The sequence below is a fragment of the Rana temporaria genome, chromosome 10 (genome assembly GCF_905171775.1).
Source record: "Rana temporaria chromosome 10, aRanTem1.1, whole genome shotgun sequence".
Taxonomy (NCBI): Eukaryota; Metazoa; Chordata; class Amphibia; order Anura; family Ranidae; genus Rana; species Rana temporaria.
This window is the reverse complement of record NC_053498.1, coordinates 21582847-21602349: the sequence shown is the minus strand read 5'-3', so window position 1 is coordinate 21602349 and position 19503 is coordinate 21582847. Positions and strand designations below refer to the sequence as shown.

The following is a 19503-nucleotide window of genomic DNA, read 5'->3' as shown; positions in this document are numbered from 1 at the left end:
GGGCTTACGCCGGCCGATTTACGATACGCCGCCCCAATTTACGGAGCAAGTGCTTTGAGAATACAGCACTTGCCCGTCTAAGGGCCAGATTCACAGAGGAAATACTGATACTCCGGCGTATTTTCAAATTTGCCGCGTCGTATGTTTATTTGTAATTCACAAAAAAGATACGACGGCTTTTGGCTAAGATCCGACAGGCGTACGGCTTCGTACGCCTTCGGATCCTAGGTGTAATTTTCCGGCGGCCGCTGGGTGGAGTTTGCGTCGTTTTCCAGCGTCGGGTATGCAAATTAGCTGATTACGGCGATCCACGAAGATACGCGCGTTCGACGCAATCTCTTACGTCGTCGCTAGTCGGTTTTTTCCCGTCGCAAACTTAGACCTGCTTTTTCATGGCTTACATTTAGAACAGCCATGTTAAAGTATGGCCGTCGTTCCCGCGTCGAATTTAAATTTTTTTTTTTTTGCGTAAGACGTCCGGGAATACGAAACGAGGTAACTCACGTCGCCGTTCAAAAAATACGTCGGGCGCCGTAATTTCGCGCAAGGCATGTCGGGAAATTTTCACACGGAGCATGCGCAGAACGTTCAGCGCGGGAACGCGCCTAATTTAAATGGTACACGCCCCATTTGAATTAGGCGGGCTTGCGCCGGACGGCTTTACGTTACACCGCCGTAAAACTTGCGGCGGTGTAACGTAAAGACGATACGTTACGCTGCCGCAGATATCTGTGAATCTGGCCCTAAGTTTGCGGAGGCATAACGTAAATCAGATAGGTTACGCCCGCACAAAGATACGCGATCGTACGTGAATCTGGCCCTATGTCAATAGGTCTCTCCTTCAAGACCTGAAAAGTCCTTCAACTTTCAATATTTTTTTTATCTTTTGGCAATGCCACACATTGGATATCCATGGGTCATCTTCCACCTAACTTAATAGAGTATGCAGTTAAATTCAGACCGGATTGACATTACTTACCGAATTGGGTCGTTCTTCTAAGATTCAGGCAATATTTTTCTTTCCCAGTACAATGCATTGGATATTCTGCTTTACACTCTTTATACAAATCCTCGGAGTAGCAGGCTGGGCATAAGACTCCATTCTTGGTTTTGTTAGGTGCTTTTACTTGAAGTAGTTACAGAAGAGAACAGAACGGTTTTTGAAAGCGTGAGAAATAGATCATGTATAAAGTAGGCAATATGGTCAATACTGCATTATTGCTCTAAGGGCCCTGTACACACGACCGAACATGTCTGCTGAAACTGGTCCGGTCGTGTGTACGGCCGACCGGACAGGTTTCCAGCGGACATTTGTCCAGCCGACCGTTTTTCGGCGGACAAATGTTTCTTAGCATGCTAAGAAACATGTCCGCTGGAAGCCTGTCCGTCGAACATGTTCGCTCGTCTGTACAGACTCACCGTACATGTCCGATCGGCCGCCATCCCTCGCATGCGTCGAAGTGATTAGACGCATGCGTGGAAGCATTGAACTTCCAGGGCCACGTCACCACGTATCGTGTACGCGCGGATTTCTGTCTGATGGTGTGTACAACCATCAGACAGAAATCTCCGGGCGGACATGTCCGCTGAAAACGGTCCGGCGGACCGTTTTCAGCGGACAGTCCGTCCGTCTGTACGAGGCCTTACAGTCAAGGTGGTCAGCAATCGTTTAGGCAAATGTGGGCATGACTACAGTATTTGTCAACCATTAAAATAATAACAAGGACTGCGTGACATGGGCATAAATGCCCACATCAGCCATTTTATTCACAGAATAAAATATATCATTAAAAAAAAATTAATTAATAAATGATTTTGACAATACTGTACTTGAAGGCACAATATATAACTAATCACCCATGTCCTTAGCTGCTCCCCAATGGGCTTGAAGACTTTAGAAACTCACATGCTCTTACGTTTTCCCCAGGGGACCAAGCTCCTGGGAGAACCACCAATAAATAACCAAGTGGAAGCACTTCCTCTTCCACTGAACTTTGCATACCCAGCATCCCTCACAGGAAGATCCCTTGCATCTCCACCGTTCTCAACTGACCTTCAGCTCCAGTAGGACCTACACCCCTTCCACATTGACCATTTTTTAACCTTTTCTGACCTGTTCTTCCCCTTAGTCATGCAGACCCTCCATCTATTTGCTCTTTTCCAGTTCTCCCTAGAATTGTCAACTACGTCTTCATTCAGGCACCCCCTTCAAAAAGACCCACTGCTTTCCGAAGAAAAGTTTTTCTTTTTTGGTACTGTAGGACCCTGCTTCTGTTGAGTGGGCGCTAGGGTTGTCCCGATACCACTTTTTTAGGACCGAGTACAAGTACCGATACTTTTTTTCAAAAACTCGCCGATACCGAATACCGATACTTTTTTTTTAAATGTGTCCCCAAATGCAGCCATGTCCCCCCACAAATGCAGCCATGTCCCCCCACATATGCAGCCATGACCCCCACATATGCAGCCATGTCCCCCGCATATGCAGCCATGTCCCCCCACATATGCAGCAATGTCCCCCCACAAATGCAGCCATGTCCCCCCACAAAGGCAGCCATGTCCCCCCACATATGCAGCCATGACCCCCACATATGCAGCCATGTCCCCCCACATATGCAGCCATGTCCCCCCACATATGCAGCCATGTCCCCCCACATATGCAGCAATGTCCCCCCACATATGCAGCCATGTCCCCACACATATGCAGCCATGTCCCCCCACATATGCAGCAATGTCCCCCCACATATGCAGCCATGTCCCCCACATATGCAGCCATGTCCCCCCACATATGCAGCAATGTCCCCCCACATATGCAGCCATGTCCCCCCACATATGCAGCCATGTCCCCCATATATCCAGCCATGTCCCCCCTATATCCAGCCATGTCCCCCCTATATCCAGCCATGTCCCCCATAAATCCAGCCATGTCCCCTATAAATCCAGCCATGTCCCCCATATATCCAGCCATGTCCCCCCATACCTAGATGCCGCCGCCGCCGCATGGTTAATCAGCGTGCGGGGAACATCACAGCTTTCATTTGAATAGCTGTAGTGTTCCCCGCTGCACTGCGTATAGATACTCCCCCTTTGCTCGGGATTGGACAGATCCGTCCAAACCCGAGCAAGGGGGAGTGTCTATACGCGGCGCGGCGGGAAACACTACAGCTATTCAAATGAAAGCTGTGATATTCCCCGCACGCTGTTTAACCATGGGGCGGCGTTTTTGCTTTATGCGACGGCGGCGGCATTCATTGCGGCGGCGTCGGGGGGGGGGGCGAGTATCCTAGTGTGGGCACCCAGCAGTGACAGCTTTCGGCTTCACGGCCGGGCACCCACTGCGCATGCGCGAGCGGCACTGCGCATGCGCGAGCGGCACGGCGCCGTCCAATTGGACAGGCGCTCGCCTACAGGGAGGGGCTGCAATAAGGGGATTAAGCTAATCGCCTTACCAGCCCCTCGGCGGAAGGAGGAAGTGGGACAGGAAGTCCCCTTCTCCTGAAGCCCCCACTCCGCCCCCAAATAAATTACATGCCAAATGTGGCATGTAAGGGGGCGAGGAGTGAGTTAAGCGGAAGTTCCATTTTTAGGTGGAACTCCGCTTTAAGGGGCAGACACCATTATGGCAGGGTCTTCCGATCCTGACCTGATGGCCCTCTTGGCCTGAGGGATGTATTAGCAGCTTTTGGTCTCAGGGCCTGCTGGCCCGAGGCTTTGTTACTGAGAGTAGCCCCAGAAGTTTTTGGGGCCTACTGGTCCGGGGATGGTCCTGTGCTGTCTTCTCTGCAGGAAGAAGCCGAAAAATTGAGGATTCAATTAGAGGACGCATCCTGACCAATTTACCTCACAGTGCAGCCGGTTTGGCTGAAAGTTCCTGGCACCGTGAGCTGTGTAATTTCTTTGGAACTTAGCAAAGTGCAAGGGAAAGAGGGATCACCGCTCCAGGTGGATCTCTGCAGGCAATTAGAGGAGCCTCTCAGGAGTCCAAGGTGCTGGCAATGCACAAGGCAGGATACAAAAAATGGAGATAAATGGACAGCCGCACTCCAGGGAAACGTAAAAAAGTAGTCTTTTATTAATAAAAACTGGACATGCAAATCCAAAAAATACAGTCACAAGAAGGGACAGCCGACGTGTTTCGCACACTGTTAGTGCTTAGTCATGGCTTAGCAAAGTGCATGTGTGGTTGCATGGCCCTGTGACAGAGGACTGTGTAACGACTCAACGGTATTCATCAAGTCTGTGGCAGAGACTTTTTAACGAGCTTCGCACCGGCTGCTAGGTCAGTGAGAGAGGCCTATCCGGTGGCCGCTGAGTCCAGTGTGGAAACAGTTTGTCCTCTGGATCCAAGATCATACCCGCAATCCGCAAAGCAAGGTACCTGAATCTTCCCTAACCCACTTGTTTAATAAAACCCTTGAAGAAAAAGAAACCAAGTGTTGGTGTGGACATTTGTAACTCTTCAAGAAGGACCCCTAGGACAAGCATGGTAAACAGTAGGGATGTCCCGATACCGATACTAGTATCGGTATCGGTACCGATACCAAGCATTTCCCGAGTACTTGTACTCGGGGGAAATGCTCTGATGCTTCACCCGATACCTGGGCAGTCAGGTATCGGGTGGTAGGGGGAGTTACAAGTCTTCTCCGTGTTGTCTTCTCCCCCCCCGTGCTGCCTTTCCCCCTGTGCCGTCTTGTCCCCCGTGCCGTCTTGTACCCCCGTGATGTCTTCTCCCCGTCCGTGCCGCTCTCCCCCCGTGATGTCTTCTCCCCGTCTGTGCCGCTCTCCCCCCGTGATGTCTTCTCCCCGTCCATGCCACTCTCCCCCCATGATGTCTTCTCCCCCTCCGTGCCGCTTCCCCTCCGTGATGTCTTCTCCCCCTCCGTGCCGCTCTCACCCCGTGATGTCTTCTCCCCCTCCGTGCCGCTCACCCCCTGTGATGTGTTCTCCCCATCCATGCCACTCCCCCTCCGTGCCGCTCTCCCCCCTCAATTTGTCAGGATGGAGAGCGGAGGTAGGAGCCGCTAAACCCGGCTCCAACCTTTTTTTCCGAATGGACAGAGTCAGTGATCACTGACTCTGTCCATTCACATAACTGAGCATCGTAACATGTGTTTACGATGCTTCAGTTTATGAATGTAGAGGAGCTTCTCTCCATTCATTTTAGCTCAGGCTGCAGAGAAAGGGACTGGGGAATCTGTGTCCTTAGTCCCTTTCCCTGTCTTAAAGGGGAGATGTCAGAGGTCTGTTAAGACCCCTGATATCTCACCAAAGCCTAATTAAAGAAATAAAAAATAAAATTTGCAATAAATAATTAAAAAAATAAAATGAAAATAATAATAATAATACTAATAATAATAATAATAATAATTATAATAATAATAATAATTATAATAATAATAATAATAATAATAATAAAAAAAAAACACACTGACAATCCACTACCCCCCCCCCCCCTCTAAAAAAAAATCACTGTAAAAAAAAATTGTAATAAAAAAAAAAAATACTGTCACATGACATTAAAAAAAAGTATCGGTATTCAGTATCGACGAATACTTGAAAAAAAGTATCGGTACTCGGTCTCAAAAAAGTGGTATCGGGACAACCCTAGTAAACAGTAAGGTAACGGCAGGTCCAAATCTAAACCAGCAGCTCCTTCGGGGGTAGTGCTACAGTACTAATTACTGTACCAGATAAAAAGTACACCAAGCTGTTATTAGCAGTGTGGAAATTCACTTTAACGCCATCTCTAAATGCCAACTGTTGCAATGCTGGACTTTGGTAGGATATCAAAGCAGACCTTTCAGTAACCTTAGACCTGTAGACCCCTAAGAGCCCATTTACACAGGGGCAACACGACTTCCAGCACGACTTTGGGAGGCAACTTGGACATGACTTGAGTATGAATCTTCAGGCAACTTACAAGGCAACTTCAAGTCGCCTCCAGGACAGTACAAGGCAACTTCAAGTCGCCTCCAGGATAGGAGACTTTCCAGTGGCCAATCAAACAACAATCAGCTCTGTGGGAGGGAGGGGTTTGCCTGAGAAATGTATGTCAGTGCTGGGCCAGTCAGGTGCAGCCACAGCATTTGCCACCCAGCAGCTGCCCATGCACAATGACCTAATATGGCCACGTGGCGTTAATGGGTCAATATCATTGACCTAATATGGCCATGTGGTCATGTTAGGCCACTAATGACGCAGCTGTGGGGTGGGTAAAGTCTCATCTGATTCTAATTGGACAAGCACTGACAGTTTCCTTCTGGGTTTAGCCAGCCATGGGTTTTGGACCGCACCTAAGCTTATCATTACTCAACACTCATTTAACCACTTAAGGACCGCCTAACGCTGATTTACGTCGGCAGAATGGCACGGCTGGGCACGTGGACGTATATATACTTCCCCTTTAAGAGCCCAGCACGCGGCCCGGTCCGAAGCTCTGTGACCGCACCCGCGGACCCGATCGCTGCCGGTGTCCAGCGATCGGTCACAGGAGCTGAAGAACGGGGAGAGGTGAGTGTAAACACACCTTCACCGTCCTTCACTGTGGCAGTGTCAGTGATCGTCTGTTCCCTGATATAGGGAACGATGATCACTGACGTCACATGTCCAGCCCCGCCCCCCTACAGTTAGAAACACATGAGGTCACACTTAACCCCTACAGCGCCCCCTAGTGGTTAACTCCTAAACTGCAATTGTCATTTTCACAGTAAACAATGCATTTGTATAGCACTTTTCGCTGTGAAAATGACAATGGTCCCAAAAATTTGTCAAAATTGTCCGATGTGTCCGCCATAATGTGGCAGTCACGAAAAAAATCACTGATCGCCGCCATTAGTAGTAAAAAAATTATTAATAAAAATGCAATAAAACTATCCCCTATTTTGTAAACGCTATATTTTTTTTTTACCAAAAATAGGTAGAAGAATACGTATCGGCCTAAACTGAGAAAAAAATTATGTTTTTTTATATCTTTTTTGGGGATTATTTATTATAGCAAAAAGTAAAAAATATTGATTTTTTTTCAAAATTGTTGCTCTATTTTTGTTTATAGCGCAAAAAATAAAAACCGCAGAGGTGATCAAATACCACCAAAAGAAAGCTCTATTTGTGGGGAAAAAAAGTATGCCAATTTAGTTTGGGAGCCACGTCGCACGACCGCGCAATTGTCAGTTAAAGCGACGCAGTGCCGAATCGCAAAAACTGGCCGGGTCCTTTACCTGTATAATGGTCCAGGTCTTAAGTGGTTAAAGTCTGAGAAAAAAACGACTTACACATTGGTGGTTATTTACTTAAACTGCTTGGTACAAAATATGGTGCCGTTCTGCAAAGAAACCAATCAGCTTACAGGTTTTATTGTCAAAGCCTAATTGAACAAGCTGAAGTTAGAAGCTGATTGGCTACCTTGCACAGCTGCACCAGATTCTGAGTGCTCCAGTTTTAGTAAATCAACCCCATTGCCTTCCCTATTGCCTCTACTCTATTTAGGGTTCTTTCACACGTGCGGACCGTTCGTCCGTTTTTTCATATGTCCGTTTACGGACTGCAATGTTTTCCAATGGGATAGCGTACGTTAGCGGATGAGCATCCGCTAACGTCCGTTAACATCCGTCTCCGTTAAGCTCCGTTTTTTTGAACGGAAGAAAACCCTATTTTTCTTCCGTCAAAAAAACGTAACGGACGAAAAACGGATGTTAGCGGACGATCCGTTTAACATCCGATCCGCTAACATCCGTTTTTCATCAAAATATGTAATACAAATAAAGTTCTAACAAAAAAAAAAAACGGATGAAAAAACGGATGAAAAACGGATCAACTGATGATAAAAAAATGATCAACTGATGATAAAAAACTGATCTAACAAACGGTCCGCACGTGTGAAAGGACCACTTGCTTACTGGGCACATATACCCCCCTCCTGCCCAGGTGAAATGTCAGCTTTCGGCACTGCGTCGCTTTAACTAACAATTGCGCGGTCGTGCGACGTGGCTCCCAAACAAAATTGACGTCCTTTTTTCCCCACAAGTAGAGCTTTCTTTTGGTGGTATTTGATCGCCTGTGCGGTTTTTATTTTTTGCGCTATAAACAAAAAAGTGCGACAATTTTGAAAAAAATACAATATTTTTTACTTCTTGCTATAATAAATATCCCAATTAAAAAAAAAAAAAAAAATACGATACGTATTCTTCTACATATTTTTGGTAAAAAAAAAATAAAAATCGCAATAAGCGACTGGTTTGCGCAAAAGTTATAGCGCTTACAAAATAGGGGACAGAATTATTATTTATTTATTTATTTTTTACTAGAAATGGCGGCGATCTGCGATTTTTATTGGGACTGCGACGTTATGGTGGACACATCGGACACATTTTTGGCGCCATTCACATTTATACTGAGATCAGTGCTATAAATATGCACTAATTACAGTATAAATGTGACTGGCATTGAAGGGGTTAACACTAGGGGGTGAGGAAGGCGTTAAATATGTTTCCTATAAAGTGTTCTAACTGTGGGGGAAGGGGGGTGACTGGGGGAGGTGACCGATCTGTGTCTCTATGTACAAGAGACACAGATCGGTCTCCTCTCCAGAGACAGCACCGCTGTCTCTGTGTGAGCCGGCAATGACAGATGATCTCATATGTTTACATATGAGATCATCTCTCATTGGCCGCACAGATCGCATCGCAAACGGCCACTCTGATTGGCCGTTCGCGGCGATCTGTAATTGGCTGTGTCCAAGGGACACGGCCAACACAGATTTTCCCCGCTGCGCGCTCTGGAGCGCGCGCGGGGACCGCCCAAAGGGGCGGACGTCAATTGACGTCCTGTTGGCTTTTGGGATCCGCGCTGTAGCTGTCAATTGACGGCAGGCGGATCCCAAGTGGTTAAACTTCTCCCAATTTTCCCTGAAATCTAGGAAAAGAAAATTCTCACTTCTGCCCATCCCATCTAATTATTCAGATTATTAAAGTTTCAAACTAAACCCTTACACACTGGCGGAAGAGGTGTGCAGCCGTCCGTAAAGCAGCAGCTTGTACTGTATGTACTCTTCCCCCAAGGCGATGAAATGCTCTCGCTAATATTGCAGGCCTTTGTTCCTACACAACCTCTTTTAACATACGATTCTCTGGAATTGTCATCTGAAAAAAAAAATTGAAATCTTTAAAAAAAACAAAAAAAAACAGTATATATACAGTATGGGGCAGATCCTCAAAGAAATTACGCCGGCGTATCAAGAGATACAAGATTTCAAATTTTGCGCGTCGTAGCTTTGTTTTGAATCCTCAAAACAAGATACGACGGCATCTGGGTTAGATCCGACAGGCGTACGTCTTCGTACGTCGTCGGATCTAAGATGCAATTTTCCGGCGGCCGCTAGGTGGCGTTCCCGTCGTAATCCGCGTCGAGTATGCAAATTAGCTATTTCCGACGATCCACGAACGTACGAGCGGCCGTCGCATTCTTTTACGTCGTTTCCGTTCGGCTTTTTCCGGCGTATAGTTAAAGCTGCTATCTGGTGGCGTACTCAATGTTAAGTATGGCCGTCGTTCCCGCGTCTAATTTTGAAAATTTTACGTCGTTTGCGTAAGTCGTCCGTGAATGGGGCTGGACGCCATTTACGTTCACGTCAAAACCAATGACGTCCTTGCGACGTCATTTAGCGAAATGCACGGCGGGAAATTTTAGGGACGGCGCATGCGCAGTTCATTTGGCGCGGGGAGGCGCTTCAGTTAAATGAAACACGCCCCCTACCCGCCGCATTTGAATTCCGCGCCCTTACGCTACGCTGCCGTAACTTATGACGCAAATTCGTTGTGGATTTAAAACGAAGCCAAGTAAGTTACGGCGGTGTAGCGTATCTTAGATACGCTGCGCTGGTGCAGATCTTTGTGGATCTGCCCCTATATATATACACAGTGGGGCAGATCCACAAAGATCTGCACCGGCGCAGCGTATCTAAGATACGCTACGCCACCGTAACTTACTTGGCTTTGGTTTGAAACCTCAACGAATTTGCGCCGTAAGTTACGGCGGCGTAGTGTATCTCTCGTGGCGTAAGGGCGCGGAATTCAAATGCGGCGGGTAGGGGGCGTGTTTCATTTAAATGAAGCGCCTCCCCGCGCCAAACGAAGTGCGCATGCGCCGTCCCTAAAACTTCCCGCCGTGCATTGCGCTAAATGACGTCGCAAGGACGTCATTGGTTTTGACGTGAACGGAAATGGCGTCCAGCCCCATTCACAAACGACTTACGCAAACGACGTAATTTTTTTTAAATTAGACGCGGGAACGACGGCCATACTTAACATTGAGTACGCCACCAGATAGCAGCTTTACGTAACTATACGCCGGAAAAAGCCGAACGGAAACAACGTAAAAAAATGCGACGGCCGCTCGTACGTTCGTGGATCGTCGGAAATAGCTAATTTGCATACTCAACGCAGATTACGACGGGAACGCCACCTAGCGGACGCCGAAAAATTGCATCTAGGATCCGAAGGCGTACGAAGACGTACGCCTGTCGGATCTAACCCAGATGCCGTCGTATCTTGTTTTGAGGATTCAAAACAAAGATACGACGCGGGAATTTTGAAATTACGCCGGCGTATCAATAGATACGCCGGCGTACTTTCTTTGTGGATCTGCCCCAGTATATATAGTATGGCTTACATAATGTTTTAGAGAGATGAAAGATAAAGAGAGGGAGGGAGAATAAAAGAAGATAGAATGAAGAGAGTGAAAGAAGAATGAGAGGGAAGAGAGACATAGAAGAAAGTGAGAGCGCAAGAAGAATGAGAAAAGATAGAATAAGGCAGAAAAAAGGGAGACATAGTGAGAAGATAGAGAGAGAGAGAGAGACAGAGAAGAAAAAAAAGAATGAGAGATCGAAGGTAGAGAGAAAAGAGAGAGATATCAATAAATAGTAGGAAGAGATTGAAGAAACAAAGAGAGAGAAAATGAATTCAAGTTGAAAGTTTAAGTGTCCCATGATCTATATGAGAGGTTAGAGATGGGTTTAGAACAACCTTACCTAGTTAATGATCACATGGCGCAGTTAATACGAATAATATAGTATACATATATCATAGGCGTGCGCAAGGGGTGTGCCAGGTGTGCCTGGGCACACCCTAATCCTGGGGTTGGCAACCTGTCAATGGTGGGCAGGTGACAGGTAAACCACAATCCTTCCTTGCCGGTCCTCGAAAACTGCACAGGAGAGGTGGCCGGGGTGGAATTTAGTGGAACCGACCTGTATTTTCCTCCTGCAGCAGCTGAAAGTAGGCTTCTCCTTCTCTCCCGTTTGTCAACATTCAGCTGCCACAGGAGGAAAATATAGGGGATCGGTAATGTATGCCACTCCTCCTTTCCATGTTCCTCTTCCTTCTGTTGCACAGGTCCCCCATGTGCTCCCTTTCTCCCCCTTTCTCCCATTGTTTCAGGATGGAGAGCGTGGAAGAGGCCGGTAAATATGTCAAATGCTTACGGCGCCAGGGAACAGGGCGGAAAAAATGACAGTGTCACTGTGTCAGTGTCTCTCTCGTCTCTGTGAGTTCCAGGATTACACACAGCAGGCATCTCCCGCTGTGTGTATCGGAGCTTAGTGTGTTAACTTTGGCCGCGCTGTGAGAAAAGTCCCACGCTCCTCCTAGATCAGCTTGTGTGATAGGCAAAACAATGCGTCTATCACACAAGCTGATCTAGGAGGAGGGCGGGACTTTTCTCACAGCGCGGCCAAAGTTTTCACACTAATAGCTAGATTCAGAGACGTTTACGCTAGCGTATCAGTAGATACGCCGTCGTAACTCTGAATCTACGCCGTCGTAAATTTAAGCGTATTCTGGAAACCAGATACGCTTAAATTAGGCAAAGATGCGAGCGGCGTAGGTCTCCTACGCCGTCGTATCTTAGGGTGCATATTACGCTGGCCGCTAGGTGGCGCTTCTGTTGATTTCGGCGTAGAATATGCAAATGTGCTAGATACGCCGATTCAGAAACGTACGTGCGCCCGGCGCATTTTTTTACGCCGTTTACGTAAGGCTTTTTCCGGCGTAAAGTTAGTCGAACAAAAAGCTGGCCTAGCCAATGTTAAGCATGGCCGTCGTTCCCGCGTCGAATTTTGAAATTGTTACGTCGTTTGCGTAAGTCGTCCGTGAATGGGGCTGGACGTAATTTACGTTCACGTCGAAACCAATACGTCCTTGCGGCGTACTTTGGAGCAATGCACACTGGGATATGTCCACGGACGGCGCATGCGCCGTTCGTTAAAAACGTCAATCACGTCAGGTCACGAATCATTTACATAAAACACGCCCCCCTGTTCCTCATTTGAATTAGGCGCGCTTAGGCCGGCCCATTTACGCTACGCCGCCGTAACTTAGGAGGCAAGTGCTTTGTTAATACAGCACTTGCCTCTCTGGCCCGGTACACACGAGCAAACATGTACGATGAAAGTCCGCACGTAAACACTACGCGGGGCGTGTCCGCGTCGTCGCCGTGACGATGACGCGGCGATGACGCGGCGACGTGGGCGGGCCTGCCATTTAAATGCTTCCACGCATGCGTCGAAGTCATTCGACGCATGCGAGGGACGGCGGGCGCTCGGACATGTACGGTAGGTCTGTACTGACGACCGTACATGTCCGAGCGGGCAGGATTCCAGCGGACGGTTTTAAAACACGTCCAGGAATATTTGCCCGCTGGGAAAAGGCCCGGCGGGCAAATGTTTGCTGGAATTCGGCCCGCTCGCGCCTACACACGACCGAACATGTATGCTGAAACTGGCCCGCGGACCAGTTTCAGCATACATGTTTGGTCGTGTGTACGGGGCCTCTGACTTACGGCGGCGTAGCGTAAATACGATACGCTACGCCGGGTCAAAATTGGGCCGCCCTGCCTGAATCCAGCTATAAGCTCCGATACACGCAGCGGGAGATGCCTGCTGTGTGTGAAGTGTAGAGGAGGAGGGAGGGGAGCGAGCGCTGCAGCCACACTGGCAGTGTGTGTGATAAGTTCTCTCTCATGTCACGCTGCCCCGGCGGCCCCTCCTCTCTTCTCGTCCATCCCCATTTGCTTGTGACATCATCTGGGATGGACGAGAAGAGGGGAGAGGCCGCCGGGGCAGCGTGACATGAGAGAGAACTTATCACAGATGCTTCCTGCATACTGGCTGCCAGGTAAACGTTGTGCCAAAATGTGCTCCAATATGCCCCAATGTGCTCTAATATGCCCTGATGTGCTCTAATATGCCCCAATGTGCTCTAATATGCCCCAATGTGCTCCAATATGCCCCAATGTGCTCCAATATGCCCCGATGCACCGGCCCTGTGCACACCCTAATGCTATAGACTGCGCACACCTATGATATATATATATATATATATATCAATGTAAAATAGAACGTCGTATGAATGATACGAATATCTTGTAGGTAGAACTCACATTTTGTGAAGGAAATATATAAAGTTGTACAGGCAGGGTCTTTTGAAGTACAGTTGTATGCACGACCATCACAGTACGCCTCTGTAGTGTTTATATTGTAATCTGAGGCTTTGTCGGCGTCAATTACCGCCGCGCAGTATACACACCTGAGGGCGGAGACTGAAAGAAGAAGAAATAATATAGAGAAGTCTGTTAATGCATGCTAGATGGATGCTCAGATTCATCAGCAAAAATAAACTAGAAGGAAACAGAAGATACGCGATACACCAGGAACTGCAGTCACTTTACATTGTGCAGAATACATGACCATGGACTGACTCTTATGCCGCATACACACGACCATTTTTAATGGTCTAGAAAAAACGACGTTTTTTTCAACCCGATTATTGTTAAGCCGGCTTTGCCCACACACAAAAAAACAAAACGCTCGAGCAAAGCGTGGTGACATATAACACGTACGACGGCAGTATAAAGGGGAAGTTCCATTCGGATGGCGCCACCCTTTGGGGCTGCTTTTGCTGATTTTGTGTTAGTTAAAGTTTGGTGAGAGACGATTCGCGCTTTTCAGTCTGTTACAGCGCGATGAATGTGCCATCTCCATTACGAACGCTAGTTTTACCAGAACGAGCGCTCGCGTCTCATAACTTGCTTCTGAGCATGCACGTTTTTTTCACGTCGTTAAAGCCCACACACGACCATTTTTTACGACGTTAAAAAACGTCGCGAAAATTTAGAGCATGTTCTAAATTTTTAATGCCCATTTTGTACGCCGCGAAAAATGCTCTGGAGCCTACACACGATCGTTTTTAATTACATTAAAAAAAATAATAATTTTACATCGCGAAAAACGATCGTGTGTACGCGGCATTAGAAAAGAGGGGATATTTCTTGAATTAGAATTTTTTTTTTTTTTTTTTAATGAATTGTTTTAAAGCTGAACTCTAAGCACATATAACAGACCCTAAGTGACACAGGTCTCCGGAGATTCAATAACCCTTTCGCTGCCAGTGTAGTTTTTTTTCCTCTCTATTTTGCATTCATGTTTAACTTAAAGGGGTTGTAAAGGTTCATTTTTTATTTTCTAAATAGGTTCCTTTAAGCTAGTGCATTGTTGGCAAAACGTATTGACTCGAGTATAAGCCTAGGGTGAGAATGCAGCAGCTACTGAAAGAGGAAAAGAGGGTCAACAATGCCCATTTGCACGCCTCACTATGCCCATTGCAACCTCACTGTGCCAACCTCACTGTGCCCATTGCAACCTCACTGTGCCAATTGTCACTGTGCCTATCCTCACTGTGCACATCCTCACTGTGCCCATCCTCACTGTGCCCATCCTCACTGTGCCCATTGTCATCACTGTGCCCATTGTCCTCACTGTGCCTATTGTCCTCACTGTGCCCATTGTCCTCACTGTGCCCATTGTCCTCACTGTGCCCATTGTCGTCACTGTGCCCATTGTCATCACTGTGCCCATTGTCATCACTGTGCCCATTGTCATCACTGTGCCTATTGTCATCACTGTGCCCATTGTCATCACTGTGCCTATTGTCGTCACTGTGCCCATTGTTGTCATTGTGCCCATTGTCATCACTGTGCCCATTGTACCTGAAATTGAAGAAATTGAGGCTGCGGGCGTCCATGTTGAAAACTCGCGATCTGCTCCTGGTCCCTTCCGTGATAGGCAGCTGACACAGTTCCGCCTATCACGGACGTTCTCTAATCCTCGGACTCAGTTTCCCAGCAGACTCTGGGGCAGATTCAGATAGATCAGCGGATCTTTAGACCATACTTAACATAGGATACGCCACATATAGCAGGTGTAACTATCCCCCGAAAAAAGCCTTACGTAAATGACGTAAAAAAATGCGCCAGGCGGACGTACATTTGTGGATCGCCGTATCTAGCTCATTTGCATACTCTATGCAGAAATCAACGGAAGCGTTACCTAGCGGCCAGCGTAAATATGCACCTAAGATCCGACGGCGTACTAAGACGTACGCCAGTCAGATCGAGCCCCCACATTCAGTCGTATCTTGTTTTGTGGATACAAAACAAAGATACGACGGGGCATCGTAGAAATTATGCGGCGTATCAATAGATACGCCAGCGTAATTTCTTTGTGGATCTGGGCCATAATGTTTGGAGGTTCTAAGTCATTTTCTAGCAAAAAAAAATGTTTTAACCACTTAAGCCCCGGACCTTTAGGCAGCCCCAGGCCAGGTTTTGCGATTCGGCACTGCGTCGCTTTAACAGACAATTGCGCGGTCGTGCGACGTGGCTCCCAAACAAAATTGGCGTCCTTTTTTCCCCACAAATAGAGCTTTCTTTTGGTGGTATTTGATCACCTCTGCGTTTTTTATTTTTTGCGCTATAAACAAAAATAGAGCGACAATTTTGAAAAAAATGCAATATTTTTTACTTTTTGCTGTAATAAATATCCCCCAAAAACATATATAAAACATTTTTTTTTCCTCAGTTTATGCCGATACGTATTCTTCTACCTATTTTTGGTAAAAAAAAAATCGCAATAAGCGTTTATCGATTGGTTTGCGCAAAATTTATAGCGTTTACAAAATAGGGGATATTTTTATTGCATTTTTATAAAAAAAATTTTTTTTACTACTAATGGCGGCGATCAGCAATTTTTTTCGTGACTGCGACATTATGGCGGACACTTCGGACAATTTTGACACATTTTTGGGACCATTGTCATTTTCACAGCAAAAAATGCCTTTCAATTGCATTGTTTATTGTGAAAATGACAGTTGCAGTTTGGGAGTTAACCACAGGGGGCGCTGAACGTGTTAGGCTTCACCTAGTGTGTGTTTACAACAGTAGGGGGGTGTGGCTGTAGGTCTGATGTCATCGATTGTGTCTCCCTATAAAGGGGATGACACGATCGATGCGCCGCCACAGTGAAGCACGGGGAAGCTGTGTTTACATACGGCTCTCCCCGTTCTTCAGCTCCGGGGAGCGATCGCGACGGAGCGGCTATAAACGAATAGCCGCGCCGTCGTCCCGGATCGCTCCCCGAGGTAAGCCGCCCGCCGCACGCAGCAGGGGGGAGGGTCCCGATCGGACCCCCGACCCGCGGAAAGGCAAGGACGTATATATACGCCCATCTGCCTGTCCGTGCCATTTTGCGGACGTAAATAGTCGTGCGGCGGGCGTTAAGTGGTTAATCTTGTAAACACTGAGTCTGAAAAACAGGCAAGGTCCTTAAGTGGTTAAGTAATTCCAAAGTTATCACAGAATAAACAGGTCTGTGCAGAAATATAAACTCTATCAAATTGATACCCTTTTTAGTCTGTTATAAGCAGGGCTTTTTTCTCAGAGTATAGGTGCAGGAACTCCCCCTTTCTAAATTAATTTCTCCTCCCCCTACCCACCTCCGAGGACCGTTCCTTGGCTCCACCCCCTGTCCACCTTCCAGTACCTTTATAGAGAATACAGAACCAAGTATAATTTTTTGGTGCCAAGTAATTTGTACAGAATTTGTTAAATACCCCTGTAATACACAAGCTTAATGTATTCTAGTAAAGTTAGTCTGTAAACTAAGGTCCGTTTTGTTAGGTTGTTACAGCATTTAGACACTTTATAAAATAGAAATTGACTGGGGACATCTTAAGTGTGGGCATCATGAAGCCAGACTGTATGACTTCCTGGATTTCAGCCTTGCAGATCTTGCACATGTTCAGTGCTGCACAAGCAGTGTAATAGGTTTCAGATCAGGTTTCAGCACCTGTACTGTCCAAGTCACATGATTCTTCGAGACTGGGGAGTGCACAGACTCCTGGAAAGTTACACCCACTACATTCCCAGGAGTCTGTGCGGTGTAGGTTAGGAAGCTTAAGCACCTAGGTGCAGGAAGTGGGAAGATTAACTATTCTGCCTAGCAACAACACTTTGAAGGCATCTAAAAAAATAAAATAAAATTCTTAAAGGACTAATGACATTTTTTTAAAAACTACTGATGTAATGTTATATTTATGGGTGGAACTCCACTTTAATAATAACAAGAAAAACAGTAAAATAGATCCTTTGCAGCCAGCAACACCAATAGAGCCTCCAGCAACAATAGATCTCCCTACAACAATAATAAACCACCGGCAGCAAAATACCCCCCAGCAAAAATAGACCGTCAGTAAAAATAGACTCCCCAGCAACTATCAACCCCCGGCAGCAACAACAGATATCCCCACAGCCAGCATCAAGGGACCCTCCAGCAGCCAGCAACTATAGACCCCTCGCTCAACAGTAGCTCTCTCCCAGCAACAACTAACCCGCCCAGCAACATAAGACCCACCCCCACCAACAATAGATCTCCCACCAGTAACAACAGACTTCCTCAGCAACAATAGAACCCCCTCATGCTAAAATAACCCCCCCCCCAGCTACAATAGATCCCCCAGAAGCCAGCATGAGCAGACCCTTCAGCACACCCCAGCACTCCTTGCACACATTCAGTCCTGGAGGTGCCGGAGCTGCGTTCCCCCGCGTTCCTGCTGAAAAAAAGCCCTGGTTATAAGCAGGTATAAGTCTGCACTTACCTGTAGATAAAAGTGCAGGGATGGTGCACAGAGCAAAGAAGGTCGCTTTCATTGTGCTGATATGAAGGAGACCCGCTTTCCACACCCTACAGAGCACTGGCAGTGACTGAGAGCAAGTGGCTCAGACATTCTCGGATAAGAAAATACGACAGCTCCTAAGAGACCCAGCCTAATGATAAGTAACCCTAAAATAGGCTAGAGAGGAAGAACACCTATAATTTACACCTACATGTGCAGATCTGTGCTGGAAATGTTGTTTCTCAGTCAGCTGATCTAGAATCCGCCTATTCCGATGGATTTGGCATGATGGTACAAATGAAATACCATGGCCCAACTAAATCAAAATGATTTTTTATTGCCCCAGCAAATCCCTTAACCACTTCCATACCGGGCACTTACGCACCTTCCCGCCCAAGCCAATTTTCAGCTTTCAGCGCTGTCGCACTTTGAATCGCAATTGCGCGGTCATGCTACACTGTACCCAAACAAAATTGGCGTCCTTTTTTCCCCACAAATAGAGCTTTCTTTTGGTGGTATTTGATCACCTCTGCGATTTTTTTTTTTTTTTTGCGCAACAACTAAAAAAAGACTGAAAATTTTGAAAAAAATTATGTTTTTATTTTTTTCTGTTAATTTTTTTGTAAATAACTGAGTTTTCTCTTTCAATTACGGGCACTGATATGGCGGCACTGATGGGCACCAATGAGATGGCGGCGCTGGTATGCGGCACTGATGGGCACACATAGGCGGCACTGATGGGCACACATAGGCGGCACTGATGGGCACACATAGGCGGCACTGATGGGCACTCATGGGCGGCACTGATGGGCGGCACTGGGCACTCATAGGCGGCACAGATGGGCACTCATGGGCGGCACTTATGGGTGGCACTGATGGATACTTATGGGTGGCACAGATGGGCACTGGGCACAGATGGGCACTGTGGAGTGGCACTGATGGACACTGTGGGGTGGCACTGATGGACACTGTGGGGTGGCACTGATGGACACTGTGGGGCAGCACTGATTTATCCATGTTGCCAGTCAGTGCCCATTTGTGGGCACTGATTGGCATATTTTTTTTTTTACTGCTTTTTTATTTTTTTCACTGACTTTTTTTTATTTATTTTTTTGCCCCCTTTTTTTTACCCTTCCCTGGTCCAGTGTGGCGATCTGAGGGGGGGCTGCGCTGATAAACAATCAGCGCGAACCCCCCGTCAGGAGAGCTGCCGATCGGCTTTCCTCTACTCGCGTCTGTCAGACGCGAGTGAGGAAGAGCCATCAACGGCTCTTCCTGTTTACATCGTGATCAGCCGTGATTGGACACGGCTGATCACGTGGTAAAGAGCCTCCGCCGGAGGCTCTTTACCGAGATCGGAGATGCAGGGTGTCAGACTGACACCCCGCATCACTGATCGCCGCGCTGTGCGCCCCCACGGGCGCGCGCGGCATGAAATCCTGCAGGATGTCCATGGACGTCCAGTCAGGATTTCAGAACCACTTCCCGGACGTAAATCCCC

General features: G+C 47.2%; 1 protein-coding gene across 1 annotated transcript in view; it reads right to left on the bottom strand.

The window, feature by feature from the left end:
* Positions 1 to 18174, bottom strand: part of LOC120916011 — a 41730-nt gene extending 23556 nt beyond the window's left edge. Inside the window, exons 1-4 of the mRNA XM_040326861.1 lie at positions 17985 to 18174; positions 13435 to 13593; positions 8988 to 9137; positions 980 to 1126 (exon numbers count right to left, since the gene is read on the bottom strand). Coding sequence (XP_040182795.1) covers positions 980 to 1126; positions 8988 to 9137; positions 13435 to 13593; positions 17985 to 18036 — 508 coding nt within the window. The 5' untranslated portion in view covers positions 18037 to 18174. The remainder of the gene's footprint in view (positions 1 to 979; positions 1127 to 8987; positions 9138 to 13434; positions 13594 to 17984) is intronic.
* Positions 18175 to 19503: the final 1329 nt, after the last annotated feature.